Source organism: Lygodium microphyllum, chromosome 16 (genome assembly GCF_053477565.2).
Source record: "Lygodium microphyllum isolate KBCC chromosome 16, Lygodium_microphyllum_v1.1.10, whole genome shotgun sequence".
Taxonomy (NCBI): domain Eukaryota; kingdom Viridiplantae; phylum Streptophyta; class Polypodiopsida; order Schizaeales; family Lygodiaceae; genus Lygodium; species Lygodium microphyllum.
Genome location: NC_141150.1, coordinates 76,369,469 through 76,394,905, shown reverse-complemented (window position 1 = coordinate 76,394,905; position 25,437 = coordinate 76,369,469). Strand labels below are relative to the sequence as shown.

Sequence of the window (25,437 nt, the reverse complement as noted above, 5' to 3'; positions counted from 1 at the left end):
CCCTCATTATGTATCAGCAGTTTCAAAAGTGCTTCAGATGGCACATTTGAAAGCTCTACTATATTATGATCTGCCCAATGTCTGCTCCTTGTATAGAGGAGGTGCAGTCATCATCAGGGCCCACAGCTTTAACCAATCCCTCTATAGAAGAATCCACATAAGGCTTCCCCTATGTACCTAGGTCATAGTAATCAAAAATAGGTCTTCCAGCCCTAGCTGTTTAAGAGGAAAAAATCATCAGAGCCTTAGATATCAAGGAGATTAGTCAGCACCTGCCACCAACCCTCCCAGTCCCAATCCAATTCTTACCAGGGTTGTCTCCGTACGTAGTACGGACTGATCCGTACGGTATGTATCCATACGATTTAGTACGAAAAAATGGGCACTTTTTGGCCACTCTACTTTAAGCCTACAACTTTATTTTTTTCTTTCTCATTTCTTTTTTTTTTTCTTCTTTTTTTCTTATTTCTCCCCCAAGCCTCTCTCTCTCACGACTCTCTCTCTCTCTCTCTCTCTCTCTCTCTCTCTCTAGCCTCTTCCTCTCTCTAGTTGCACTAGTACCACATACGAAAGGTTTGATACCATACCATACTTTAGGTACCGTACCTTACGTATTAGTACCATAAGGTACCAACTTAATGGATGTATCTTTCCCATTCGAACTGCACTTTGGGAGGAGCTAAATGCTCCTTATATTAATATGATTGTCCCATGAGATTAGGTTATTTGAGATTCAAACAATTTCTCTCAACCTTCTCTCTCTCAAGCCCACACTTCTCTTATTTGTATGATCATGCATGTATGATGTATCCACTCCCATCTATGTAGTTATAAGTTGTAGGTAGTAATAGAGCATGTTGTGCATTCCGCATTAGGTTTTGGCATGTTACCCTCAAGTACTCATCTTATATACTCTAATAGCATTGCTTTTTAGACTTGAAATATCTATTCTATTATCTTTTGTCCAAAATAATCAAGTTATTTTTTTTGTCGTACTAATATCGCACCATACCTTATAAAATCTTAAGCTACCATTTAGTACCGTATTTTATCGTACCGTACCGTATCGTACCTGACAACTATGGAACTTCTTACAACACAACCCCCCAAATTCAGACTCCAACCCAAGCCTAAGAAAGCCATGCCCCATTGCTCTCTATTCAATGATAGTGCCTCTTCAAGGTTGACTTCAACACTATAGAAGCATCAATTATCTTCCTAAAGAAAAAGGATAATTCTTTCTATCTGTGCATTGATTATACAAAGGTTTGCACTAGTCATAGTGCAAAACAATTATCCCACTCCTCACATTGATGAGCACTTAGGCAAACTTCATGGAGCAAAGGCTTTTTCTGAGGTCTGGCTAAAGAAATTTGATATCCCAGAGACAGCTTTCAATGCTGGTTATGGGCATTACAAATTCTTGGTAATAAATGCCCTTTGGATTAATAAATGCTCCAACTACCTTGAGCTAAATGCTCCAACTACATTGACCTGATGCAAGACATCCCCTCTCACCTCCTTTTAGTTGACCCCATCCCCCCAATTCCCTTGGGCATCTCCCTTTCCACCAATACTTAGATACTCCATTTTCATATTCATTCATACCCCCTATTAGTATTATCTACCCCCTATTGTTATCAATTTGCCATCAGCTTCAACTATGAAAAGCATCTCAGTGGAACTCAGAGGACAAAGCAGTTGCCCTTAAAAGACCCTCCTAGCAGTAAGAACTGTGCCATGGCCCATTCACTTGCTTCTTGGCCTCAAAAGAAGCCTACAAAGTGTCACCTAGCCACTCATATACGATAGCAGAATTGATCTGTCTGCCTATGACCCCATAACCCCTCACAACCCCTGTCATTCGAGCTAGGACCAGCAACCTTGCCAAGGTGGGAAATCTCTCTCCAAACTCTAGTGAAGCAAGTACGCCATGCCTCCCAAATAACCCACAAGATGTGCATAAACTCAAATTGTTGCTCACCGTCCTGTCATTTGGTATGCCCATTCCAGACAATACGCTGCTGTCAATCTAGTAGCTACCCCGGCATCTCAGTCAGCAGCACCTTGTGAAGGCTTTACCAAACTCTAGAGTGACTACCAAAAAAAGTGGACTTGGGTGGAAGGCTTAGGGGTTATGCTCAAACTCCATTACAAGAAGGCCTCCAATCTCTTACAATAGGGCTGGCAGCCTGGAACTCCTATAGAACAAGATTCTTTGACCACAAGCTTCCCAAAGAGGAGAGTCCCTCAAAGCATTGTAATAAAAATTAAAGTTCTACACCTTGCGGCATAGCAGTTGAATACCATAGGAATTTGAGACTCCAGCATTGACCTTGAACCAAGCCATGGCTAAAGGATGCAGTTGACCACCAAGGCTTTGTTATCCAGTGAGACGGGGGTAGTGTTAGAGATGTTAGATTCTTTCAGCTGGACTCAATCATTGGGACAACCACCTGAACTCCTTGACATCAAGTTCCACTTGGAAGCCAAGGTGCGTCGAAGTCTACCTTCTATTCACCCATTAGAGACTAACTTAAACTCCAATTTGTAACTAGAGATGGATTTGTGAGAAAACTAACTAGCTTATGCCAATTAATCTTTGTCTGCAACTATGAAAAAATCCTAAGCTATCATTAGCTTCCCAAACATGACTGCATACATATATGCACTTGAGCTACCTCCCTATAATGCTGCTAACATCCTCCAGTTGTGTGCAACCATCCTCCTCTTCCCACACCCTTCCGCCAAGCTCCAGTTGTGTCTCTCAGCTGCCCGTTGCACCATCCCTTCACAAGATACTGCTCCCTTTCCACCTCTCCCTGGCCTCTGTCATCTGTCAGACTCTACTACCTCTCCTTCCCCTCTCACATGTTCATGTTGGCTGCTGCCTGCAGTGAAACCCTGCCACCCTCTTTCTCCCCTCGCATGTACTCAGACCCGTCTTTTCTACACTCCTCCCCTCTGCCCACCTCCACATCAGGTTTGAACAACTGTCTACCTACTCTCCCCTTAGCCTTTCAACATGAGCCAATGTTGAGGAGTCTCAAGCTACTTGTGTGGGCAGAGACAGAGTTGCTAGACTATGCAGATGACATAGCCCTATTGTTGAGGAAGATGAGCAAATGTAGCAGAGAAAGATTAACCTTGGAGGTGTTTTGTACTATAGTAAGCATGAAGATCAACTAGAAAGTCAGTTGATATACTTACAGATCACAAGCTGTGTTTTGGATCCCAAGTCTGAATTCTTACATATCCCAACTCCAACACAGGTTGGAGAGCTTACTTGGGCGTCCCACTTATATCCTTCCAATATCTTCACATTTCAACGCTACAATTTCTAGTAAGTTAGACCAGTTTAGGAAGGATGGACAGAAAGAGTCACCAATTGTTGATTAAACTTGTTATGGACAAAAGCAGGTTGCAGCTTCAAAGCGCACGAATATTCAGTAGCTGGGGGAAGCTAGAACTGCCCGTTCCATCAAAGTTTGCAAAGACACCCACATGGATGCAAACATAGGAATTTTGTAGCAAGTGGTGGGGAGCTAGAAGGGAGTAGGGGCTAGACGACTAGAGATCGACGAAAGGATCCCTCAGCAGTGGTTGGTCCCCCTCATCAGGAGCCTATGCAGCTAGGCCTTGGTTGGGTAGCCTAGTTTTCACTACTAGGTGTCCCAATGTAGATAGCAAGTAGGATGAACCACACCCCCCCCCCCCCCCCAAAAAAAAAACAAAACAAAACAAAACAAAAGATACTTTTCACTGTCCAGGAGGATGGCAGGTTCGCATCGGACATAGGACAGCAAGGCCTCACTTTCCCCAACCACACTTAGAGGAAGGCCTGAATTATAAGCCTCCAAGGGAGGTTATGGACACTAGACCCATACCTCACCTGGTGAGACATCCAAGCATGGCAGCTATGGATCTGGCAGAGCTGAGCCTTGGATGAGTTGGATTGGGATCTAAGAGAGTGCAGCTAGCCTGCTTCTTCAGGTAATAAACTTCTTTGCTACATAGCACACAACAGCAAACATATTTTGATGCAGCATGATATGGACTGGACTCCCACAAAGCAGCCAACACTGGGCAGGGGACAAGATCACAAACCCCTTCAAGCACACTTTCTAAATATACCTATGGGGTAGCTGGCAGCCAACAACTGTCTTGTACTTCCTATGGCTGGTGGCCCATGGGAATCTAGCAGTAGGCGGTTGGTTGGCCATGGGAGTCTTACTGGCAACCTTCCTTGGACAAGGACAAGCTAGCCATATTGACAGGGTGGTCTCGCATGGCAAGAGTGGCAAACAAAGTAAAAGCCCCAGCGACATTGCCTCAACTACGGCAATATCCTTTGATTCTATCATGAGAAATTTGGCAAGCCTCCTTCAACCCCTCTAGTCACACATGAAGCACCATTCTCCCTTTGAGGAAGTTTCAAGCATATTTGAGTCAAGAGATGGGACTCAACTCCACCACTAGAACTCAGGTCACCATCAGGATAAATCTTCCTTTTTTGAGGAGAGCAGCTCAAGAGCGGGAGGCACACGGAGTTCAATAAGATATGGCAAGCTTGATTAGGACAGTTGGAACCTAAGGGCCTCCTATTGGGTATCCAAAGTCTGATGCACCTACAAAATTGTCTTGACCCTATTACAATGCCTCTTGATATTCACTGTAGGAGTTGGTTCTACCAGAGATCTCATACCATAGTGGGGCATTTTGGACACTCAAACCACCTAGATGCCAAACTGAAGAGAGTGACTTGGCTGCCCAATGGCCTTGATCTACTCAAAATTGATGTGTAACCTACAACACTCTTCATACAAAGGAAATCCAGTGATCATCCATCACTTCCAAAATGGACCTTCAAGACACCTACCCCTGTCATTGCAAAGTCTCATGCGAAGTGGCAGTATTCCACCACTAAACCACAAAAGAGGAGAGTGCATGTTGAACTGGTCCACATAGAAACCACTCCACCACAAGACTATACCATTGGACAACATCAATCCTAGGTTCCATTCAGCTATCAACCAACCCTCTTGTATCCAGCTATCAACCAACCCCTTAGCTGCATCATAGGGAGTGAGCCGAACCATGAAAATCCATTGCTCAACAAATGTGACCTCAGCCATGAGCAGGGCACAAATACACAGTGGACAATGCAGTCTCGGAGACTTCCTCCGGGGCTTGTCCTGATTGGAGCTGGAAAGGCTACCACCCAAAAAAGAAGAAGGCCACACAGAGCATGCTATGTATTGAGAGCAAAGGGGTGGCAAAGAAGCATAAATAGGAGGAGGAAAGTTTCAAGACCAAGGGAAGTAAGGGGACAAGGCACAGACCAGAAAAGGGATTGATAGGAGGAACAAGGAAAAACGGCAGCAAAGGGGACAAGCAGGACAGGGTTGAAATCATGCACAAGCTAGAGAACACATAGGAACTGGAAGAGTAGCAGGAATGAGGAAACAAAGGGAGGAAAAAAGCAGTTCAACTGCTTGTAGAATTTAAGACACTTTTCTCTCCTACTTGTTCACCTCTATGTCTGCATGTGGATGCACGTACAGATGGTGCAAATCCATCTAAAAGTGCGTGAATGCAAGAGCTCAAAAGGCAATCCAAACTAAAATTACCAGAGATCAAAAACACACCAATTTTTTTACCTCATATATAGTTGGCTGTTTTGGAACAACACCAACAGCCATGGGCTTACGAATTATCTCCACAGGGACCTGAAGCCGAGCTGCAGCAGACCTTAGTGCACATTCTGCATCATGAAGAAGTTCATGTACTTGTTGTTCTGACCATTCTAGCATATCCTTGGTTTTCCATAGCACATCTGAAATAAACTTAAGCCGATAGTCATCATCAACTTCTAGGAGGTAGTTGCACTCGCCACCCATAATGTGGAAGAGAGATGTAACTTCTCTTGGAAGCCTTAGTTCTTCAAAAGCTGCAAGTAATCCAGCAAGCCTGTTCTCAAATCTTGCTGGCTCTCCTGGGTAGCCTGTAAAGAACACTTTCCTCATGAATGAATCCTTTTGTCATTTTCCTGTACTATAAGAGTATTGTGCACCTAAGTGTCTTACATCAAGCACTTTGATGCATACAAATCAACAATCTTAATAAGAAAAACTTGATGTCAAGATGCAAGTTTTCAAGTGTATTCATCTAAGTCACTTTTGTTGCATACAGAGCGACAGCCATGCACATGTTTACAATCTACTAGAACTGAAGCTGCAGCTTTCATACATGTTGCAGATATCTCAATCGTGGCAAGAAAGCATTTAACTTTCAAACAAAATGAATCTGTATGATATTCATAATGCTTGTTAAATCCTGATTGTTGGTGTATCAACAGGTAAAATTGAGCCACTGCATGTTTCACATCACATTAGAAGACTGCACAAGACTCGGCAAGACAGCAAAAGAGATATTACAAGAGTGGACCTCCTGATGGTCATACTCTTTGCTTCTACTCTCATTTTGCTATCCAGACCAGGAGTGCATGCCTTTTGGCGTCCCCTTTCCCACCTCATGTCTGCCTCTGCTCAAAACCCCAACCCCCCACCCCAGAATTTTAATTTTTTTTTTAACACCGTCTTCTCCCTTTCTGCATCACCCCAGTCCCCTCCACTCCTACAGTTGGCACCTCCACTGCCACCTCAACACCATTATCGCAACCAGCTCACCCCACCATTTAAGCCTGCCACTGCCATTATCTTTACTCATAGCCTCCACTATTGTGACACCATATTTTTAGAAGGTCCAGTTGACTTGGAGCCCAACTTTTGCAGCTCCCTTGCCCTCACTTAGTTCTATCATACCCCTGAAATTGCACCAAACAACTTCCCAGGCAGAACAATTTCAACTAAGGTCATTTGACACTGATATATCATGATCTCAACTGCAATACCTACTTCATCTTCCTGGAATTGCATCTTGAATAGGGTCCCTGCTACCAGCATTTGGACGTACATCATTGGTTCTGGCCAAATCACCTATCCCACTTACTCTGATATTGATGTCTTCGCCTGGAGAATCTATCCTGACTCATTGAACTCCCTTGCTTCCACATGGGAACTATGGAAAACAGCCCATGAAGTACTGTAAGGACACTTCTTTGTCTCCCAGTACTGGAGCACTGGCCATTACTAGTTCTCAATGAGAACAGAAGCTTTGACCTGTGATGCCACATCCCCTACATTAGAGGTTGGCATATCTGCTCCCTCCAAGATATGCACACCCATGACAAACAAGATGCCATAGTAACCTTCAAGCACACCTTTGCTGGTATAAGACACTAGACAGGACCTAGAGACACCAGCTCAGACATTGGTGTCATCCTTCATATTGAATCTCTTCAAAAGACGACTCATCATAGCACGAAGCAGTGCAAATAAGGCAGCAGTAGCAAATTCTTTTCCCTCAGGCAGGTGCACCTTGATTAGTGGTGGCAGATGCTCACCTTGGAGGGCTAGATTGACTTTGAAGAAAACTAATCCCAAACAAGAATCCTCTATTAAGGACCCATGTATCCCCCTCCCTCATAAGGATCATCCTGCTACAAAAACGAGGTATATTGATAATTGGAAAGCTTCCCCATTCTTGACCATCTGGACCGAAAAACCTTTCAGACCTACAATCTACCCTTCAGTTCAAGAATTCTTCTCGCAGAAGTAGGATTCATCAAACCCAATCTGAGCACTTGAAGATGGTTTTCTATAAGCATATAGAGTAGCATTTCCAGCACCCCCCAAGCCATGCTTTGGTTGAGATCCTAGATTTGAATAATAAAATCCACAAACAAGTATTATACCAGTTGGTATGTGACTAGTTTGGACCGCTCTATCTCCCTCTATCTTATGAACCTTATGGATGGTATGGATATAGACCTGCTTGAATAAGCCGCAAAATAAGTCATAAGCATGCTCTGTCCTAGTAAATGCTCTCTACAAAGTGAGATAACCAAAAGCGGCAACAATAGCTAGCTACAATCATTCTGACCAATTTTCATTACCTAGCAAGTTGCATTGTCAGCATACTCCAAGACAGGAAAGCAAGTGATCTAAAGGTGCATAGTGGCACTAGTTGATAATTTAAGGAGTGACAAACCTCCTGAAACCAGCCTTCCTTGATTAAAAGGGCGATGAATTCCTAATTTACAAAATTACAAGTAAATTACAGAAGCCAAACAAGAAAAGAGAAGGAAAACAGAAATGTCACCTCATTAGGGAGTGGAAGAGAAGTGAAGAGGGGAAAATGTGTAAATAGAGAATGAGAATTACATTTCTAAGGAAGGAAAAGCAAAAAAGTATGGGTGCCTTATTATAGGGATAGAAAGATATAGGTATATCATGGCCTAAACCCATGTTCATTCCCACAAACTCCCCACTTGGCATTCCAAATCCCAACTGATGAGACGAACATTAGGGGAAACATTTCAGATCCAAGGGGAAATGCCATGTGGCATTGTGTCGATTGAACAAGGAGAAACGCGTCGTTTTTCTATCCTTGCCGCTCTTCCTTGATGACCACATAAACTAAGAAAAACATGGATTTTTAGTGAGCTGAACACAACACTCTTTGGTGCCATTTGTTACAACTGAAATTGAGCATTTGTGTCCTCTTCTTCTAGATGATTTTCAGTATCATGAGGCATTTATTTTCAACTTCATGACCAAACCAACAATCAAAACCATCTTTCACCAAGTCTTAGATTTATGCATGCCCCAAACCAAATTGTTTTTCATGACCGACTAATGATGATCTTTAATCATGAGATGATACACCTAGTTAGGCAAAGCCTTTTGAAGGTTAAGACAGTTTGCAAGATCCCATCCTACCAAGGACAGTCAGAGCCAAGTGCAAAAAAGGGTGACATAGGCTACACCACCCTCTAAGTTTGTCCCCATAAGTCACAGTACCCATGAGAAATCCGAAAAAGTCTCTCCTAGCTGTATGGAAGGATATCAACACCCCCTAGGTCAATAGAGTGGCACCGGCAAAACAAAAAGACAAACCCAGACATGCCATGTGATTAAATTTTGGCCGGCGGTCCTCGTATTGCCCATTCCAAGACAGCAGCCACAACACAGCCAACACTTACCAAATGAAAGGACTTAGCCGCCAGACGATCCTCTGTTAGATGATAGTGTACCTTCTGAAGAACGAGCCACCATGAACAAACCAAATGTTTCATCAAAAAGGAGGAGGATGTAAAGAAATGGGCACCAATATTAAGAACTTGCTACCACAAGCCTCCTAGCCGAGTATTACCATGTAGGAGACTGGTCTTCCAAGAAGACATGGAGAACAAAGACCTAGAGGCATTGATCAGTCCACATACCTTTGAAGCAACCAATGAAGAGCCACCATATGGGTCTCCACATCTAGAATAATTGCACCACTGGTGCTTTCGGGTGCAAACATGACTCCAAGAAATCCAAGAAATACATGCATGCAGGGAGTACTTTTTCCACCGCATGAACTGGATGTGCTTGGTAAGAGCATTCAAGGTAGTGATATTCCAAGGTAGTAGTGATAAAAAGTAAGCATGCATGGGTAGCATGATGGCCTATCCAACTTTGAGACATACATGAAAGGGCCAAGCCCGAGAATTCCAATAAACAAATTTAGCCTCCAACTTTCATAAGATCCATTCCAGCAATTGCTTTGAACATCAACACCCAAGGGGTACCCCAAATGATTGGCGACATTGCCATAGGGTACTACCATCCCCTGCCATTCCAAGGACTAAAAATCAAATTTAGTGCAACTAATGAGGGAGCATTTCAAGCATTAATATGGAGTCCAAAAGCATACCCACAAAGATTCCAAACATCCAATGCCTTGCAAAGATTATGACTTTCTGTGTCCAGAACTATGTGTTGAGCTAAAACACGCTTTACAACCAATTAGCATTTTTAACAGCCCCAAAACATGCTTGGTTAATCAAAAATGCAAATTTGGTATGCAGTTCGAGAGAGTTTCAGTTGTTCCCCAAAAGCCTACTTTTTTGGAGCACCCTTCAACATCCATGAATAGATGGCTGCCCACCATTCAGCCTTATCCTTTTATGCAAATTTCTTTCTACCATGTAGATTTCAGCCATCAGCCACCTATCATCTACTGTCCAACCACCACCGACTATAGACTATCAACCCTAGGCGGCCTGTTTTCAATCATCACCTTGTTGTTTGTAGGTCTCCATTTGATGCGTCATCATAGCACTTGATCAGCCTGCGTTTTCAGCATCTAGTGCAAGGCGACAAGCTATTGCCATCTCTCCCGCCAAGCAATTGCTGCAGTACGTGCGTTTTCGCTGTCCAACATACCATCTACATCAACAAACACCTCTCCTATTGTCGTCTGATAGTTCTCTATCTCGGATGATCAGTTTTCAGCCTTCTCTTGTGGTATACTACTACATTTACCAAATTTCAGCCTCTGGCTAATGTGTTTTGGTGATCAGCCTACTGCCCTTCATTATTCAGCACTCTCTCATCCCCGATTAATGGTTGCAGCACTTGGGATCCATCTGCCGTGGACGTCACTCTCCAACACTACATTGCTCTGCCCTTGGACATTGCTCTGCCCTTGGGCATTTTGTAAAAAACATTATTCTCTTACATTCATTTACAGCATTCATTCACTTCAAAGTTTCTTTTCTCTATGTTTGTCGCTGTATTTGAGTTTGGAGTTTTTGCTTTTGCATTTTGCATATAGGGTTTGAGTTTTGCTTCTCTCTGTCTGAGTCTGTGTTTCAGTCTTGGTTATACATGCTATGTTTCATCAGTGCAGGTTCCCATCATTGGATGCACTAAGAAAGCATTATGATCTCAAGAGGAGAAGGTAGACACACCTTCACATTTACCATCTTCTTCTTCTTGTTTTGGTCATCTTGCAGATGAAGAGTTTGAGAAGTACTTGCCCATCACATAAAGTATGGTTATACTCCTCCAACGAGTGCTACTACTCTGCTTGGACCAATTGGTGAGACTAGCCACCTCTCTGATCTTGGAGGGACAACGACATTCTGTGTGTCTAGTGATCCATCTCCTTTATTTTAGCCTTGCCTTATGTCAAGTTTGTATAACCATTTTGAGTCGTATGAGCCAAAACCCTCTCCTATTTCTTCTTTTGTTATGCAAGATACGGATGATTTCAATATGTTAACTTTAATAGAGGAGGCTCTCGAAGTAGATATTCTTTATCAAGTATATCTTTACCATCTATTTCATTTGAGTAAGTAAATCATACTTCTCAACTACCTTCCATCCCACCATTATCTTCTCCAGAGTCTAATCTACTCACATCTTCATTCCAAAAATCTTGGATTGCATTCCACTTCCACACAAAGCAAACTAGGGGTTGGAACTTCCATCTCCGCTCCAAACACTCTCTTTTTCCATCCCGCCATCTATCTAATCACCATTCACTCCACCTCTTAGTGCATCGTTAAGGGGAATGCCACCCTTTAACATTGTACCTTCCACCCACCCCCACTTTACCAGATCTTTCCACTCCGCGATGGCTGTGATAGGTATCTCCCTCACTATCCCCAAACGCTCACAACCCCCTCACGTGACCTTTCAAATGCAAGGATATCCATGCTCTACTTATGAACTGTCGTCACACATCCCTCAAGTTACTCCTATACAAGGATTTCCATCCGCTACTCCCTGTGTCCCTATTCCTCTACCTTGGGCTCCACAAGCAGTTACCATACCCATACCCAATCCGCCCTTGCCCGCATTTGGATCCACCATGCACACTCCTTGTATGCATGGTGGGCACTCTGGGATTCCTTCTCAGGTGTACTCAACTCCCCCACCCTATCCCCCCTATTCACCCTTCCCCCATTACACACATTCTCAATCTCCTAGCACTATCACTCCTATTGCAATGGCCAAGAATGCCTTCGCGGATAAGACTCGTGTTGACATATCAAATTTCACCCCTTCGTCGAACTTTACACAACAACTGCTTGAATCTCAAGGACTTTGGAACCTCATTGTTGGTACCGATCCTATATCTGCAGACTCTCAATTAGCTCACCCTAATCACATCTGTCAATGGAGAGCCCACAATGCCACAACCAATGTTGAGTTAATACAAGGTTTGCTTACCGAGTTCCACTGTCAATTACAACATTTTCCCCTTGCATCTAAGCATTGAAGTCATCTCATTGACTACTATGTGGATCAAAATCGCAAGTGGCGTATCAATCTCGATTTTGAACTTCAAGAGTTTTCCATTAAGGGGATAATCTGAAAGTCAAGCTGGCCGAATATCGGCAATTACTCGCTGAGTTTGCCACTACTAGCTCCCTAAAGTCAAATGACAGTCACGTTCTTCTTAACTAAGTTGCTTGACAAATACTTCCATTTTATCCAGCACATTATCTCACTACCTAGATTGCCAACCTTCTACGAGTTTGGGTATCAATTCCTGCATTACACAAGGCAACATGATTAAGTTTACAAGATGTCCTCCACACACATCCATTCAAACGCATGAGCGCTCGTTGCCTCTTCTTTGGGAGGGAAAACCAACAATGGCAAGCACTCACAAGATGCAAAGGCAAGCCAAAACAAGGGTAGCACAACTTCCTTCGACAAAACCAAAGAAACACGATCCTTTGGCAATAAATTCCTAAGAAAAAAAAGGTCATGCACACATTGTCAGATGTCGGGCCATGTGGATGAGGAGTGCCATACCAAGGCCCAAAGGTCTTCCTCCTAGAAAACCACTACAAACTGTTGCAACTAGCTCCACTCTGGCAGGCCAGTCTAGTGGGGCTACGCCTACTGCTGCTGCTCCATCTACCCCAACAACTAATAGACATGTGGCATGCGGACAATCTCAGTAATCTATCTCCTTTAATACTCCTAAAAAATTAGTTGATTGGTCCGCTGGTGGTGACTCACATATTGCACTTTACGCATCCATTCCTAGGGCATCCACTGCACCTTCTAGGACCCCTTCCCTACCTTGCCATATGCGATGATGGCCTTACACTTAGCCTTTCCCTTTTAAGACTTCCGTCGCATATATATATACTCATTGCATTGTACTATTAGTTAACTTTGCTTTCTTTTATTTTCAGTTTTATTTTTTGGAGCATCTCACTACTCACCTTCATGCTTGCAGATTTTCATCTCTTTTGCAAGGATTTATATTTCAATGTAGGGCTAACATAGAGACTTGTACCACTTCTTGAGCTGGAGATAGGAGATGCACACCACTTCTTTCATGGTTCCATCTACTTGGAGCTTTGCTCTTCTACCAACATGGAGGCTTTTCCTCTTGCGACAAATCATGCAGTATCTCTCTTGATGCTATCATGGTGGTATCTTCTATCCTTACTCTTCTAATAGGGATGTTTCATCATTTTCATCCACATGGTTCTTGGCACCACACGAAGTCAGACATTCTCAAGCTTCTCCCTCTTGCTTCTTCGCCATTGACATCCAAGTTGAGAGGGGATTTCTACCCTTCTCAATATTCTACAGGTTTCAACACTTGTCTTCGGCATCGCCCGTTCCCCTTATTGTACCTTTCCCTATGCATTGCATGATTCCATCCTCTTTATACTAGATCGCTTGGGCAAGTGAACAATTTCCCAACGCGGAACACCATTCAAGTGGCACCTATTGCATGAGCATTCTTTAGCATGTAGCATACTATGCATCCCATTGTGCAAAGCACCATTAAACGGATCCTCAGTTGTTTCCATCAACAGATTACACCACCATCCTTCTTCCCATGATACTTCATCACTCTTTTCCTCGTCATCAATATATCCTCAAGTGGTTGGGTAAGCTTGTCCTGTTGTGTGATGTGTTGGGGGTACCATCCTACTCTCGTCTTCTAGGATTACTTAATTGGCCGCCAAACCTAAAATTAACTTTCTACAAACAAAAAAAAGTTCAATGCGGTAGGGCTTGGTAGGCCACTAGGTAGTCGACGAGCATCCTTTGTCAAATGCCCTATCCTCTCCAAGGGTGACTACTTAGACTTTCTTGGTAAGATAACCATCATCTCTATAGTCATGGTAGGCAACTCAGTAGCAGATGTGCACCCTTTGTTCAATGCCTTGGTTGCTTTGGGATAGGACAGCTTGGGATAAACATTGCCAGCCTTCACTTTTAGGATTAGTTTTGGGCCTTTGGGAGGGGGGCAAGGGGGGGGGGGGGGGGGGGGTGGGGTGCGGAAGGGGTGATAACCTAAAACATGCTTTATGAAACCAACCTTCCTTCTCGGATAGAATGGTTTAACATGATTAAGCACTTAATTACAGCAATAAATAAATGCACATAAAATGAAATACACACTTTACCATAACATTCTTGGACAGTTGACACCTTGTTGGCCCCAAAATTGGAGCCCCTTGCGGTATTTCTTTAGCTTTCATTCAATTGGAAGGAGTACAACTCAAGATTCTTCAATCTCCTCCTGCTAAGCAATTGCTCTTGCTGTCATAAATGACCAGCAAGCTGTTTGGGTCATTTGCCCCTTGATTCATCCAAGACTTCTTCTCCAATTTGACCCTTGGCTGGCCAAATGCTGCCCCAAATCAATTCGAGATGGACTGGCTCCTGAAATCCCTTGATAATCTTCAATTATCAAACTTCTTCTCCAATTTGACCCTTGGCTGGCCAAATGCTATCCCAAATCAATTCGAGATGGGCTGGCTCCTGAAATCCCTTGATAATCTTCGATTATCAGCTGCTGATTTCAGTCCCTTGAGCTTTCAATATCTGGCACGGATCCCAAGGTGGCTGCTAAACCCTAATTTCTGCTGTAAATTAGGGTTTACTGCAGAAATTACAGACCAGCCCACCAAAAATGGCTGAGATCTCCTCCGAATGGCTAAGAATTGCTGAGAATGGCTGAGCATAGGCTGAAGGAGATGAGAGAATGCTATAGAGAGAAAATTCTGAGATTTGTCGCGAAAAACTAATCAAAATCAGCTGCTGCCCTACTGTACCAGCCCCAAACGGATACACCAACAACAATAGGAGCATCAGAGACTGTGATCTTTAGGAGAAAGTGCATCAACAGCAATCACCAACTTCCCAAAGTCAAGAATATGCAATCTCCATCACCAAAATGGTCTCCAATGGCTGGGAAATGGCCCCAAAAGCTGGTAGCAACAATCCAACAGCTCCAAAATGAAAAAACGAGATTTCCCTCTCCCTTCAGCCCTATTTAGCCTTTCCCCCACTTGCATGGGAAAGTTTTGCCAAGTGACAACTTTCTTAATCCATTTTCAGTAATTTCCAACCATTTATTTAGAATTAATTAATTCTGAAAATTAATTCAGTCCTTAATCCATGCCCAGAAAATTGACCTTGCCCATCCAAAAATTAATTGGCTAGGCCATTTGCAACCCAAAGTGGTCCCATGCATTAATTGACTCTTGGACAAGCATTAATCCATTAATTAATGCCTAGTCCCTAGTGTCACCACTGAGACTTAATGGCCAATTAATGGTCCTAGGGACAAACTAACACCAAAATTCACCTAGAATCTAACAAGTGTAACTTGTTACAACTTTTGCCTTTGACACCCATCTTTTTCACAAGGTCCTTGGGCCTTCACCTGTAAAAAAGTAGCTTGCACCTCACATGTGCAATATATGTGTATCTTTTAATTGCACATTTGATTAATCCTTTAATCAAATGTCAATTAAACTTAAGCAAAGCATCAAATTTTCACGTCCTCGTGACACTTTACAATTGATAAGCATTTTTAAGCAACCCCAAAACATGCTTAATTAATCAAAAATGTAATTTTAGTGTGCGGTTCAAGAGAGTTTCAATGGTTCCCCAAAACCCTAATTTTTTGGAGCATCCTTCAATATCTATAAATAGACGGGCTGCCCACCAATCAACCTTATCCTTTTGTGCATGTTTCTCTCTATCGTGAAAATTTCAGCCATCAACCACCTATCATCTACTGTCCAGCCATCACCAACTATAGCCCATCACTATCAGCCCTAGTCAACCTCTTTTCAGCCATCACCTTCCTGTTTGGAGGTCTGCATCTGCTGTGTCATCATAGCACCTGATTAACCTACATTTTCAACATCTGATGCCAGGCAACAACCCACTACCATCTCTCCCACCAAATGACTACTGCAATACCTACGTTTCCACTGTCCGGCATGCCGTCTACATCAGCAAACACCTCTCATATTGCCATTTGACAATTTCTGCCCGCAGGTGATCAGTTTTCAGCCTTCTCTGATGGTATACTACTAGGTTTACCAAATTTCCGCCTCCAACTACTATGTTTTGGTGACCAACCTGCTGCCCTTCATTATTCTACACCTCCCATCTTTGAGTGGTGGTTATAGCACTTGGGGTTCATCTCCAATGGACATCACTCTTTGGTGTATAGCATTCTATACACTCTTACATTCATTTACAGCATTCATTCACTTCAGAGTTTATTTTCTCTATGTTTGTCTTTGAGTTTGAGTTTTGAGTTTTTGCATTTTGTTTTTACGTTCAAGATTTGAATTTTTCCTGTCTTTGTTTGAGTCTTTGTATTTCAATCTTAGTCGTACATGTTGTGTTTCCTCGGTGCAAACCCTAGCATATCTTCACATTCGACTATTTAGGGTTTGAGTTTTGCTTGTCTCTATCTGAGTCTTTGTATTTCAATCTTGGTCATACATGTTGTGTTTCCTCAGTGTAAACCCTAGCATATCTTTATACCACAAGTATGTCATCTGCTAAAGACTAAGCAACAAAATGTTGTCCAAAAGGAAGGGATAAACCGATCAACTACTCCATGACCACCACACACAATAACATGGTGTATACCCAATGGGTCACTAAAGCAAAAAACAAGGGACTCAAGGGGCAGCCCTATCTAACACACCATACAAGAGGAATATAGCAACAAAGGAATGCATTTTTGTGAGTTTGAAACCTACAAAATGTTTATTCAAGAAAGAAACGTTTCTGATAGTAAAAAATGGGAGGGGCAGTTTAGGAGGGTTGGTTGGTGGACTAGGGACACAAAACATGGCCTTTTTGACAAAACGTGTTGACAATGTTAAACATGATGATGATGATATTGAAGCGGAGTAGTGATTTGTGAGGGCTCAAGGTTTTGGATCAGAGACTTACTTTATTGGGATTTTGTTTAGTTATTGGACTCTATCGCTATGGCTTTATTCTTGTCCCGAGAGTTGATTATTATACAATGTTAGTCTCATTTATAAGTTATATATGATATATTCCAAAATTTGGCATTTTCTCAGTTTGTTTTGGAATGAGAATCACGATGTTGCGAATAATGGATCATGGATCATGGATGTAAAACATATTATTCTCAATTGACTCTCATGTATAATTCCTTAAGCTCAATTGGCCTTTTCTATTTGAGAGAAAGGTCCATAGAGGTTTAAAACCTCTTTCCCTAGTTAAAACTATAGAAAATCCCTTTATAAAAAAGCACATGTTTCTTATTCTACCCCCTCTTGAAAAAGACATACAAAAAATAGTTCTAAAGTTCATTTTAAATGTTTCTAACGTTTCTAGCTACTATGAAGAGGAAGAGGAAAAAGGTAACTAACACCACCCATTTTTCCATGGCATACAAGGAAGAATCAACATTGATAGTCTATATCAACTAATACATACACAAGCCATAGCCCATGATGTGCAGAAGCTTTGCAACAAAGGACAGTCCATATAATCAAAGGCCTTTTCCAAGTCTAACTACACTAGTATCACCAGTAGAATGCTTGGTGTAGTCAATTCCCATTTGCACATTATGCAAGACATTTTTGCCCTTGATGAATCCGTACTCATTGAGGTGCACAATGTTAGTTTTGAGAAGATTTTATACATCGACCCCATTAAGGAGTTAGTTCTCCTATGTTTCAATATTGATAAAAAAGGCACTTTTGTGATCAATTTAATAAATAACTCCCTCATTCCACGATGCTAACATAACCCTTGTTTCCCAAACATGTTGACACATGGGGGTGAAAAGTTTCACCAGACAAGTGCCATAGGTCTCAAATAATTCATTAGTGAGGGCATCCCAACCACACCTTTCATCCACAGACAAATGCAACGAGACATCCATAACCTCATCCTCACAAATATCACTCTCCAACACAACATCAATGTTTGGTAAAACCTAGTTGCAAACCTCTCTCTCTCTCTCTCTCTCTCTCTCTCTCTCTCTCTCTCTCTCTCTCTCTCTCTCTCTCTCTCAAGCACTAAACTACAAAAGAGTTACAAAAAGTCGTGGCAACGACGCAGAGGAAATTGCCATATGCCAGGGAAGTAAGTCCTCCCGAGGGAGAAAGTCAGAGTGCCGAATGAGATCTATCTGCCAATGCAAGAGGTTTTTAGGCCTAGAAGCATGTCCTTGAACATTATAGGCTGAATCAAAAAGAAAAGCATTCCGAATGGTCCAATTGTGCCAACAGCCCCAATATCTAAGAAAGTGAAACAAGATCTTCATATGCGACTGAGCCGGTGTGGGGTATTTGGGCTGCATGAAAATCCAGTCAAAAGCGCTTAGCGAGAAACCAACCACTGCACTCCAAACTGCTGACAAGAGTGACCATATTTTCTTAGCAAGAGGGCAAGAAATAAATCGATGATGGGCCGATTCCACACTGATGGTGCAAAAGAAACAATTGCTATTGGAGATTCAACGCTTGGAAAGGGCTGAAGCAAGAGGAAGACCACCGATCATCACCCTCCAAATAAAGACCTTGCATTTGAAAGGTGTCTTGTTCATCCAGCCCTCCATCACAGTTGCCTTCCACCATGACCGAGATTTTAAAGCCTTTTCCAAATTCAAGCGGCCTGCAAGGTCCCCGTCTTGCCAGGGACGATCCGAAACAAGGGCAGGAAGGGGTTGTCTGCTCTGGAGCACCATCAAAAGCTGTCCCCATATATCACGGTATCCACAAGGGATCCTGAAAAGCCTTCTGGCTGTACGAAACGATATCAACACATTGCGACTAGCAAGGGTGGCATCTGCAACTGAAGTCAAGCCCAAACGTGCCATACAATTAAATTTTGGTATGAGCTCATGTTTGCCTTCCCAAGAAAGTAATCGCAAGGCTGCCAACAGTTCCTGTTGAAAAGAGTTAGTAGCTAAGCGATCCTCGGCAAGATGCCATTGAGCCTTCTGGAGAACCAATTTCCAAGAACATACCAAGTGAGCAAGCAGGGATGACGAAGGACTAGAAAGCTGAGAGTCTGCATTAAGAACATGCCACCACAAGCTCTGAATTTGAGTATTACCATGCACAAGCCCATGATTCTCAAGAAAATAACGGGCTATCAAGACCCACGGGTGATGATTCAAGCAGATGGCACGAAAAAGAGACCAACGAAGTGCCAGCATATGAGTTTCGGCATCCAAAATAGCCCCACCACCCATGCGTTTGGGGGTACATGCATGCGACCAAGAGATCCATGAAATACCTGTATGCAAGGAGTCCTTCTTCCATAACATGAAACAAATGCACTGAGTAAGAGCATTCAATGTAGTAGTAGTCCAAGGCAGCAATGGCAAGAAATATGTGAGCATTGGCAACATAATTGTCTGAGCCACTTTGAGGCGAACATGGAAAGGTCAAGCTTGTGACTTCCAATACAGAAACTTAGCTGTCAGTTTCTGTGAAATCCACTCTTGTAGTTGCTTCGGCCAAACATCAACACCCAAAGGGTACCCAAGATGCCTGACAATGGAACCACAGGGAACAACCATTCCCTGCCAGTCCAGTGACTGCAAATCTGACTCCGTGCAACTGAGAATGGCTGATTTCAAGGCATTGATATGAAGACCAGAAGCATGACCAAAGAGAGTCCAAACATCTAATGCTTTGCGAAGATTATCCTTATCCGCACACAAAACCATAAAGCTGTCATCAGCCAAGGATTGACTAATGAAGTGATGTCCAAAAGAAAGAGACAATCCAGCAACTGAGTAGAAGCTGCCATATGAGATAACATCGAAAGAACCGGATGAGTCGCAAGGGCAAAAAAGAGAGGACTCAAAGGGCAACCCTGTCTCACGGAGCGTGCAAGGATAAAAGGCTCGGTAACACCACCATTCACCATAACTCGTGAAGAAGCCGCAACACTAATGGTGTAAATCAAACGAGCCATCCGAGTACCAAACCCCATAGTAGACATAAGGTCTGCAATGAAGGACCAGTCTAAATAATCAAAAGTCTTTTCCAGGTCCAATTGAATCAATACCACCTCCTGATTAGAGTGCCTTGCATAGTCAATAGCCAGTTGCACATTCAAGACATTATGCAAAATGTTTCGGCCCTTAATGAAACCATATTGAAGAGGATGTACAATGGCAAGAAGATGCTTATGGAGCCGATTCGCCATTACTTTGGAAAAGATTTTATACATAGAACCCATCAAAGAAATTGGTCGCCAATGTGTCAACATAGACGGCGAAGGAAGTTTTGGAAGCAGTTTGATAAGTCCTTCTTTCCATGAGGAAGGCATGAACCCCGTTTCCCAAACCTGCTGAAACATAGCCGTCAATGGTTTCACCAGACTGGTAGCAAAAACCTCAAAGAATTCATTGGTGAGACCATCCCAACCGGGACTTTTATCCTTGGGCAAGTGTAACAAAACATCCATAACCTCTGCCTCACAAATATCTGTCTCCAAAGTAGTTTGCATGTCATGTGGAACATGATTGCAGACCAAATCATAGAAAACTGAGCGAGCATGAGTAGTTTCGTCCGAAGGTGAAGGAGTAGAACCAAGAAGGTCTAGAAAATAATTCCTACACATATTCACAATAGTCTGAGGATCAGTCACCATTTGACCTTCTGCATCCTGGAGTCTAGTCATATTCTCTCGAGCGAGAGATGCATGAAGAGCACGAAAGAACTTATGAGTTTGACAAGCACTATCTTGCAGATTCTCTGTCAAATTTTGCAATTTGGCCTGTTGATAAGATTTCAACCGAAACTCTTTAAGAAGATCAGCCAAATGCATAGCCAATGGCAGCAGAAATACATCATTTGGAGTCTCCACCAATAGAGAACGAACGAAAACCAGTAATTCCTCCGCTGCGTGTCGACGCCGCCAACAAAGAGAGGCATGATGGATCCCATACTGTCGTGCAACCCGCTGCACATTAGAGAGCAATCGTTCAAAAGAAGCATTGCCCTCAGAAGGGAAGTCCAATAAAAATCTATCAATCAATTGCTGCATATAATGCTTCAAATAAGACGAGTGGAAATGCAAAGGGAGTCTATCCAGAAATTGCTTAAAAGGTGCAACGGGTTGTGCAAGCATTTCAAGCTGTAGAGGAAAATGGTCCAACAAGGCGTATTGCTGCAACACTTTCATTTCCAACATCTCAGGAAGAAAAGCATCATCCTGCATGATGTACATGCAGTCCAACCGTAACCATGTAGATGTAGACTGCGCAAAATGAAAAGTAAATCCTGTAGAAGAAGGGTGTAGCCATGACCAGAGATCTTGCTTAAGTACGGCAAGAGCAAACGCATTCCACACATGGCTTTCCGGAGTATCCATCACCGAATGCTTTGATGTGGACTGCGAAGGATCAACACACATATTAAAATCCCCCATCAAGAAACCCCGTCTGCCAAGTGACAAGGAGGTCTGCAAAGTATTCCAAAGATCCCGGCGGGATAAAGGGTCAGAGTATAGAGCCCAAGTAACCGTAAGATCTCTCCTTCAAATAAAACTTCAATCACTACAAAACGACCATGTACATCATTTTTTATAAGAACAGGTTGATATTTCTCATGGACAATTATAAGCACGCCAGAATAATGCATGGCATGAGTCCTTGCATAAAACAAGCGAAAGTCATGGCAATCCACAACTTTTCCTGCTTCGCCGTGACTCTTGTGCTCAACAGCACACAAGACATCCCACTGATTCTCATGCAATAAACTCCATATGGCATGCTGCTTATTGCAAGAAAAAATGCCTCTCACATTCCACGTGCTATCTTCATGTATATTCAAAAAGAAGATCAGGAACGAGGCAACACTTGCCTCAATTTAACCTTCTCTGTTAGAATGTCAAGAACTCCCTCGTCCAAAAAATCAGCCAACACGGCAAAAGAGTTCCAACCGGCAGATTTAGAGATAGACGGTATATCCACTGACTTGGGGATGAAACGGGGATAACGCCGATCCCATGGGGTAATCACATTACCTCTAGTATCAAAAGCCAACTTAGCAGGTGGGCCCTTCGGACCATCCGAATATACTTTCCTTGTGGGCTGATTGCGAGGAACAGAAGAAACCTTAGCATGAGAAGGATGCTCTGACGACAACATGTCTTTCCTGCGCGTATAAGTACGCAAGGAATCTTGTGAAGCATTAGGCACAGTATCCGCCATGCCAACATCAAACCTTTTATCTTTTTTGACACGTACATCCACGCAATCATTGTCACGGGAATCCAAGCCCGAAACATGTTGTTTGCCTTTATCCAAAACTTTAGGGGACTGGGCCGCATCCTGCAACGGAGCATCAAGCACCATATCTTCCCTGGGAGGCAAAACATGCTCCACATCTGAAGTCAGTTGCTTTTCTGGACATTCGGCCATAAAATCCCCCAATTTACCACACGAAAAACAATGGCCTGCAAAGTTACCCCATTTCAGACGAAAGTGCAAAGGATGCATACCAGAGCAGTTAAGACGTAACCAAGCAGGCCTTTTCCGAGCAATGTCCCATAACATACACAAACGGTTACAATTCGTAGCCCTTAGGCTCGGGGGGACCAAAACAGTGCCCACAACAGCCATGGCATCCTTTAACAGTGGACAATAGACAACCGGATAGTCTTCCACCTCAACCCACACCGGGCATTCATGTTGAAGCAAGCGCTGAAAATCTGCCATTGGGCGCCATGGCACAACATGGACCAAACGGCGATCAAAGAACAGTGGCAGTTTAGACAACAGATCAGCACGATGCTGCTCGGATTTCAACAGCACCTCATAAAAGCCTCGGGGCCCAACAAAAATCTCCTCAACATACTCCCCTTGTAGTAGACTTTGAAGCCACTGGCGAATATGAGCAAGCATTAGAATCCTGCCAGTGAAGAACAGTATAACAGCACGTTCATAAAACATCGAGAAGGAGCGCAGGACATTTTTTGGGTCCACAGTAGCTTCCAGAACATCTTCAATTCCAGAGTCAGAAAATGCTTCATGATTATGTTGAACATAATCGCCAAGCAGAGTGTTGGCAAAGTCCAACAAATGCTCTCAATCAACATCCCGAGAATCCACAGAATCAGAAGCAACCTGCGCATAAGAACGTTCTCGATGATCCATTGTCTCTTCCGAAGTATGCTTGGTGCGTTTGCCCGCAGGCTGGAAGTCAAGACCAAGGGGCATCTCCTCCGTACAAGGAACCATATCCTCTTGTTCCTCTGTATCAGAATCCGGACCAAGGACTACCACCGTTTGGTCGAGAAAGGCCATATCCAAACCAGCCATATTGTATCACCACTTGTGCAGGTTGGATGCTGAACCAGAAGCTCATAGAAGACAGAAACAGCACAAGTCTCTCTCTCTCTCTCTCTCTCTCTCTCTCTCTCTCTCTCTCTCTCTGTGTCTGCTGTATCACAGATCTCTGTCTACTGTGATAAAAATCTGCACCTCTGTAACTCTCTCTCTCTCTCTCTCTCTCTCTCTCTCTCTCTCTCTCTACAAGAGCAAGTCAGCTCTCTGATCTGTGCAAGGTTGCAGTCGCGTGCTGCCAGGTTATGACTCTCTTTCTCTGTCTCGACACAGCAAGATGCACATGGCAGGCACCCACGGGCAACAGACGCAATGCAAATGGCTGACGAGGCAGCGGACAAAGGATACCTGTTTCTGCAAAAACTGTGGCATGTCGAACTGTCCTGTGGACCCCGTCTGCTCGTTGAACGGAACGATTGGTCGCGTCCCTGCTCTGTGCCCTACTGCTCACGAATGTCAGGCGGAAGCGAACAGGACAAGAGGCGCCGCCTTCAGACGGGTCAGCAGGTTGAAAAGTCGAGGGCACGATGTTGACGTCGAGGCAGACTGAACCGCGCGCAAGTCTGAGGTTCTCCCTCCCTCCCTCCCTCCCTCCCTCCCTCCCTCCCTCTCTCTCTCTCTCTCTCTCTCTCTCTCTCTCTCTCTCTCTCTCTCTCTCTCTCATAAGTGTATTCTAATGTATGGAAATATTTACATCATGCCTTCAAGCCAACCAAACAAAAGGTGACACGTCACATGAAGCAAGCCTTTTGGCCAGCTAGGAAATCTTAGCAATTCACATGTCAAGCCAAAGATTGCCAAAATCTAACACACAAACATCATGCTACCAACACAATAGATGTAGAGTAACAGTTTCCAGCCAAGGAACAGCCACATCAAGGAGGACCATGTCCACTGAAACCATGGAAGAGATTTTCCATAACAATAATCCTCAAATATGGGCCACATGACCACGGATGCCTGAGGTCGAATCAAAAATAAGGTATTGTGGGTGTGCCAAATGTGTCAAAGACCTATCCATTTGAGAAAATGGAAGAGTCAAAGATGATTTGATTGCAAAGGGAAGGAAGAAGGGAACTTGCCCAGGACCCAAGACTAGATGGGCCTCTCTCTCTCTCTCTCTCTCTCTCTCTCTCTCTCCATGGCACACGCAACCAAAGACTGACTCACAAGAAGATACACATCATTGGCCATGATAGAGAGACAGTACCACCAAACACACTTCCAGGAGGCTTGCACAGAGAGGTGGCTATTTGACACACTAGTCACACCTACCATGATTTATGGTGAACCTATTTGAAGCCCTGGCTTGGCTACATACCTATGGACACACATCAAGAGGCCACAAGTCATCATGCTCTCATGGATGATCTGCAGCAAACCACCGGTATTGCATGAGATTATTAGAGCCAAGTTTGTTGCATCTCCATGATGATGGAGGCCCTTTTTCAAACCATTGGCTTCATGCACAAAGTATGTGACATGGACCTGGATAGACTACCTAGAAGAGCCTTCAAGGCCTCTAGGAAGTTAGGTGAGGAATGCATAGGTCTAGCAAAGGCTTACAGGATATGAGATCAATATGGACCATCTCCCCCCTTTCAATATGACCTTGACTGCCCCTTCATACACCTCTCCCACACAAAGAGGAGGCCCTTTTTCAAACCATCAGCTTCATGCACAAAGTATGTGACATGGACCTGGATAGACTACCTAGAAGAGCCTTCAAGGCCTCTAGGAAGTTAGGTGAGGAATGCATAGGTCTAGCAAAGGCTTACAGGATATGAGATCAATATGGACCATCTCCCCCCTTTCAATATGACCTTGACTACCCCTTCATACACCTCTCCCACACAAAGAGGAACTTGGTCATGCCGCAAGACCTTTGCCAATTGTCCA

General features: G+C 43.5%; 1 protein-coding gene across 6 annotated transcripts in view; it reads right to left on the bottom strand.

The window, feature by feature from the left end:
- LOC148022995 (IMP-specific 5'-nucleotidase 1-like) overlaps positions 1-25,437 on the bottom strand; it is a 112,036-nt gene that overhangs the window by 49,663 nt on the left and 36,936 nt on the right. For all 6 annotated transcript variants that reach the window (XM_087695955.1, XM_087695958.1, XM_087695957.1 and 3 more), the window contains exon 4: positions 5,661-6,004. In XM_087695955.1, coding sequence (XP_087552081.1) covers positions 5,661-6,004 — 344 coding nt within the window. The remainder of the gene's footprint in view (positions 1-5,660; positions 6,005-25,437) is intronic.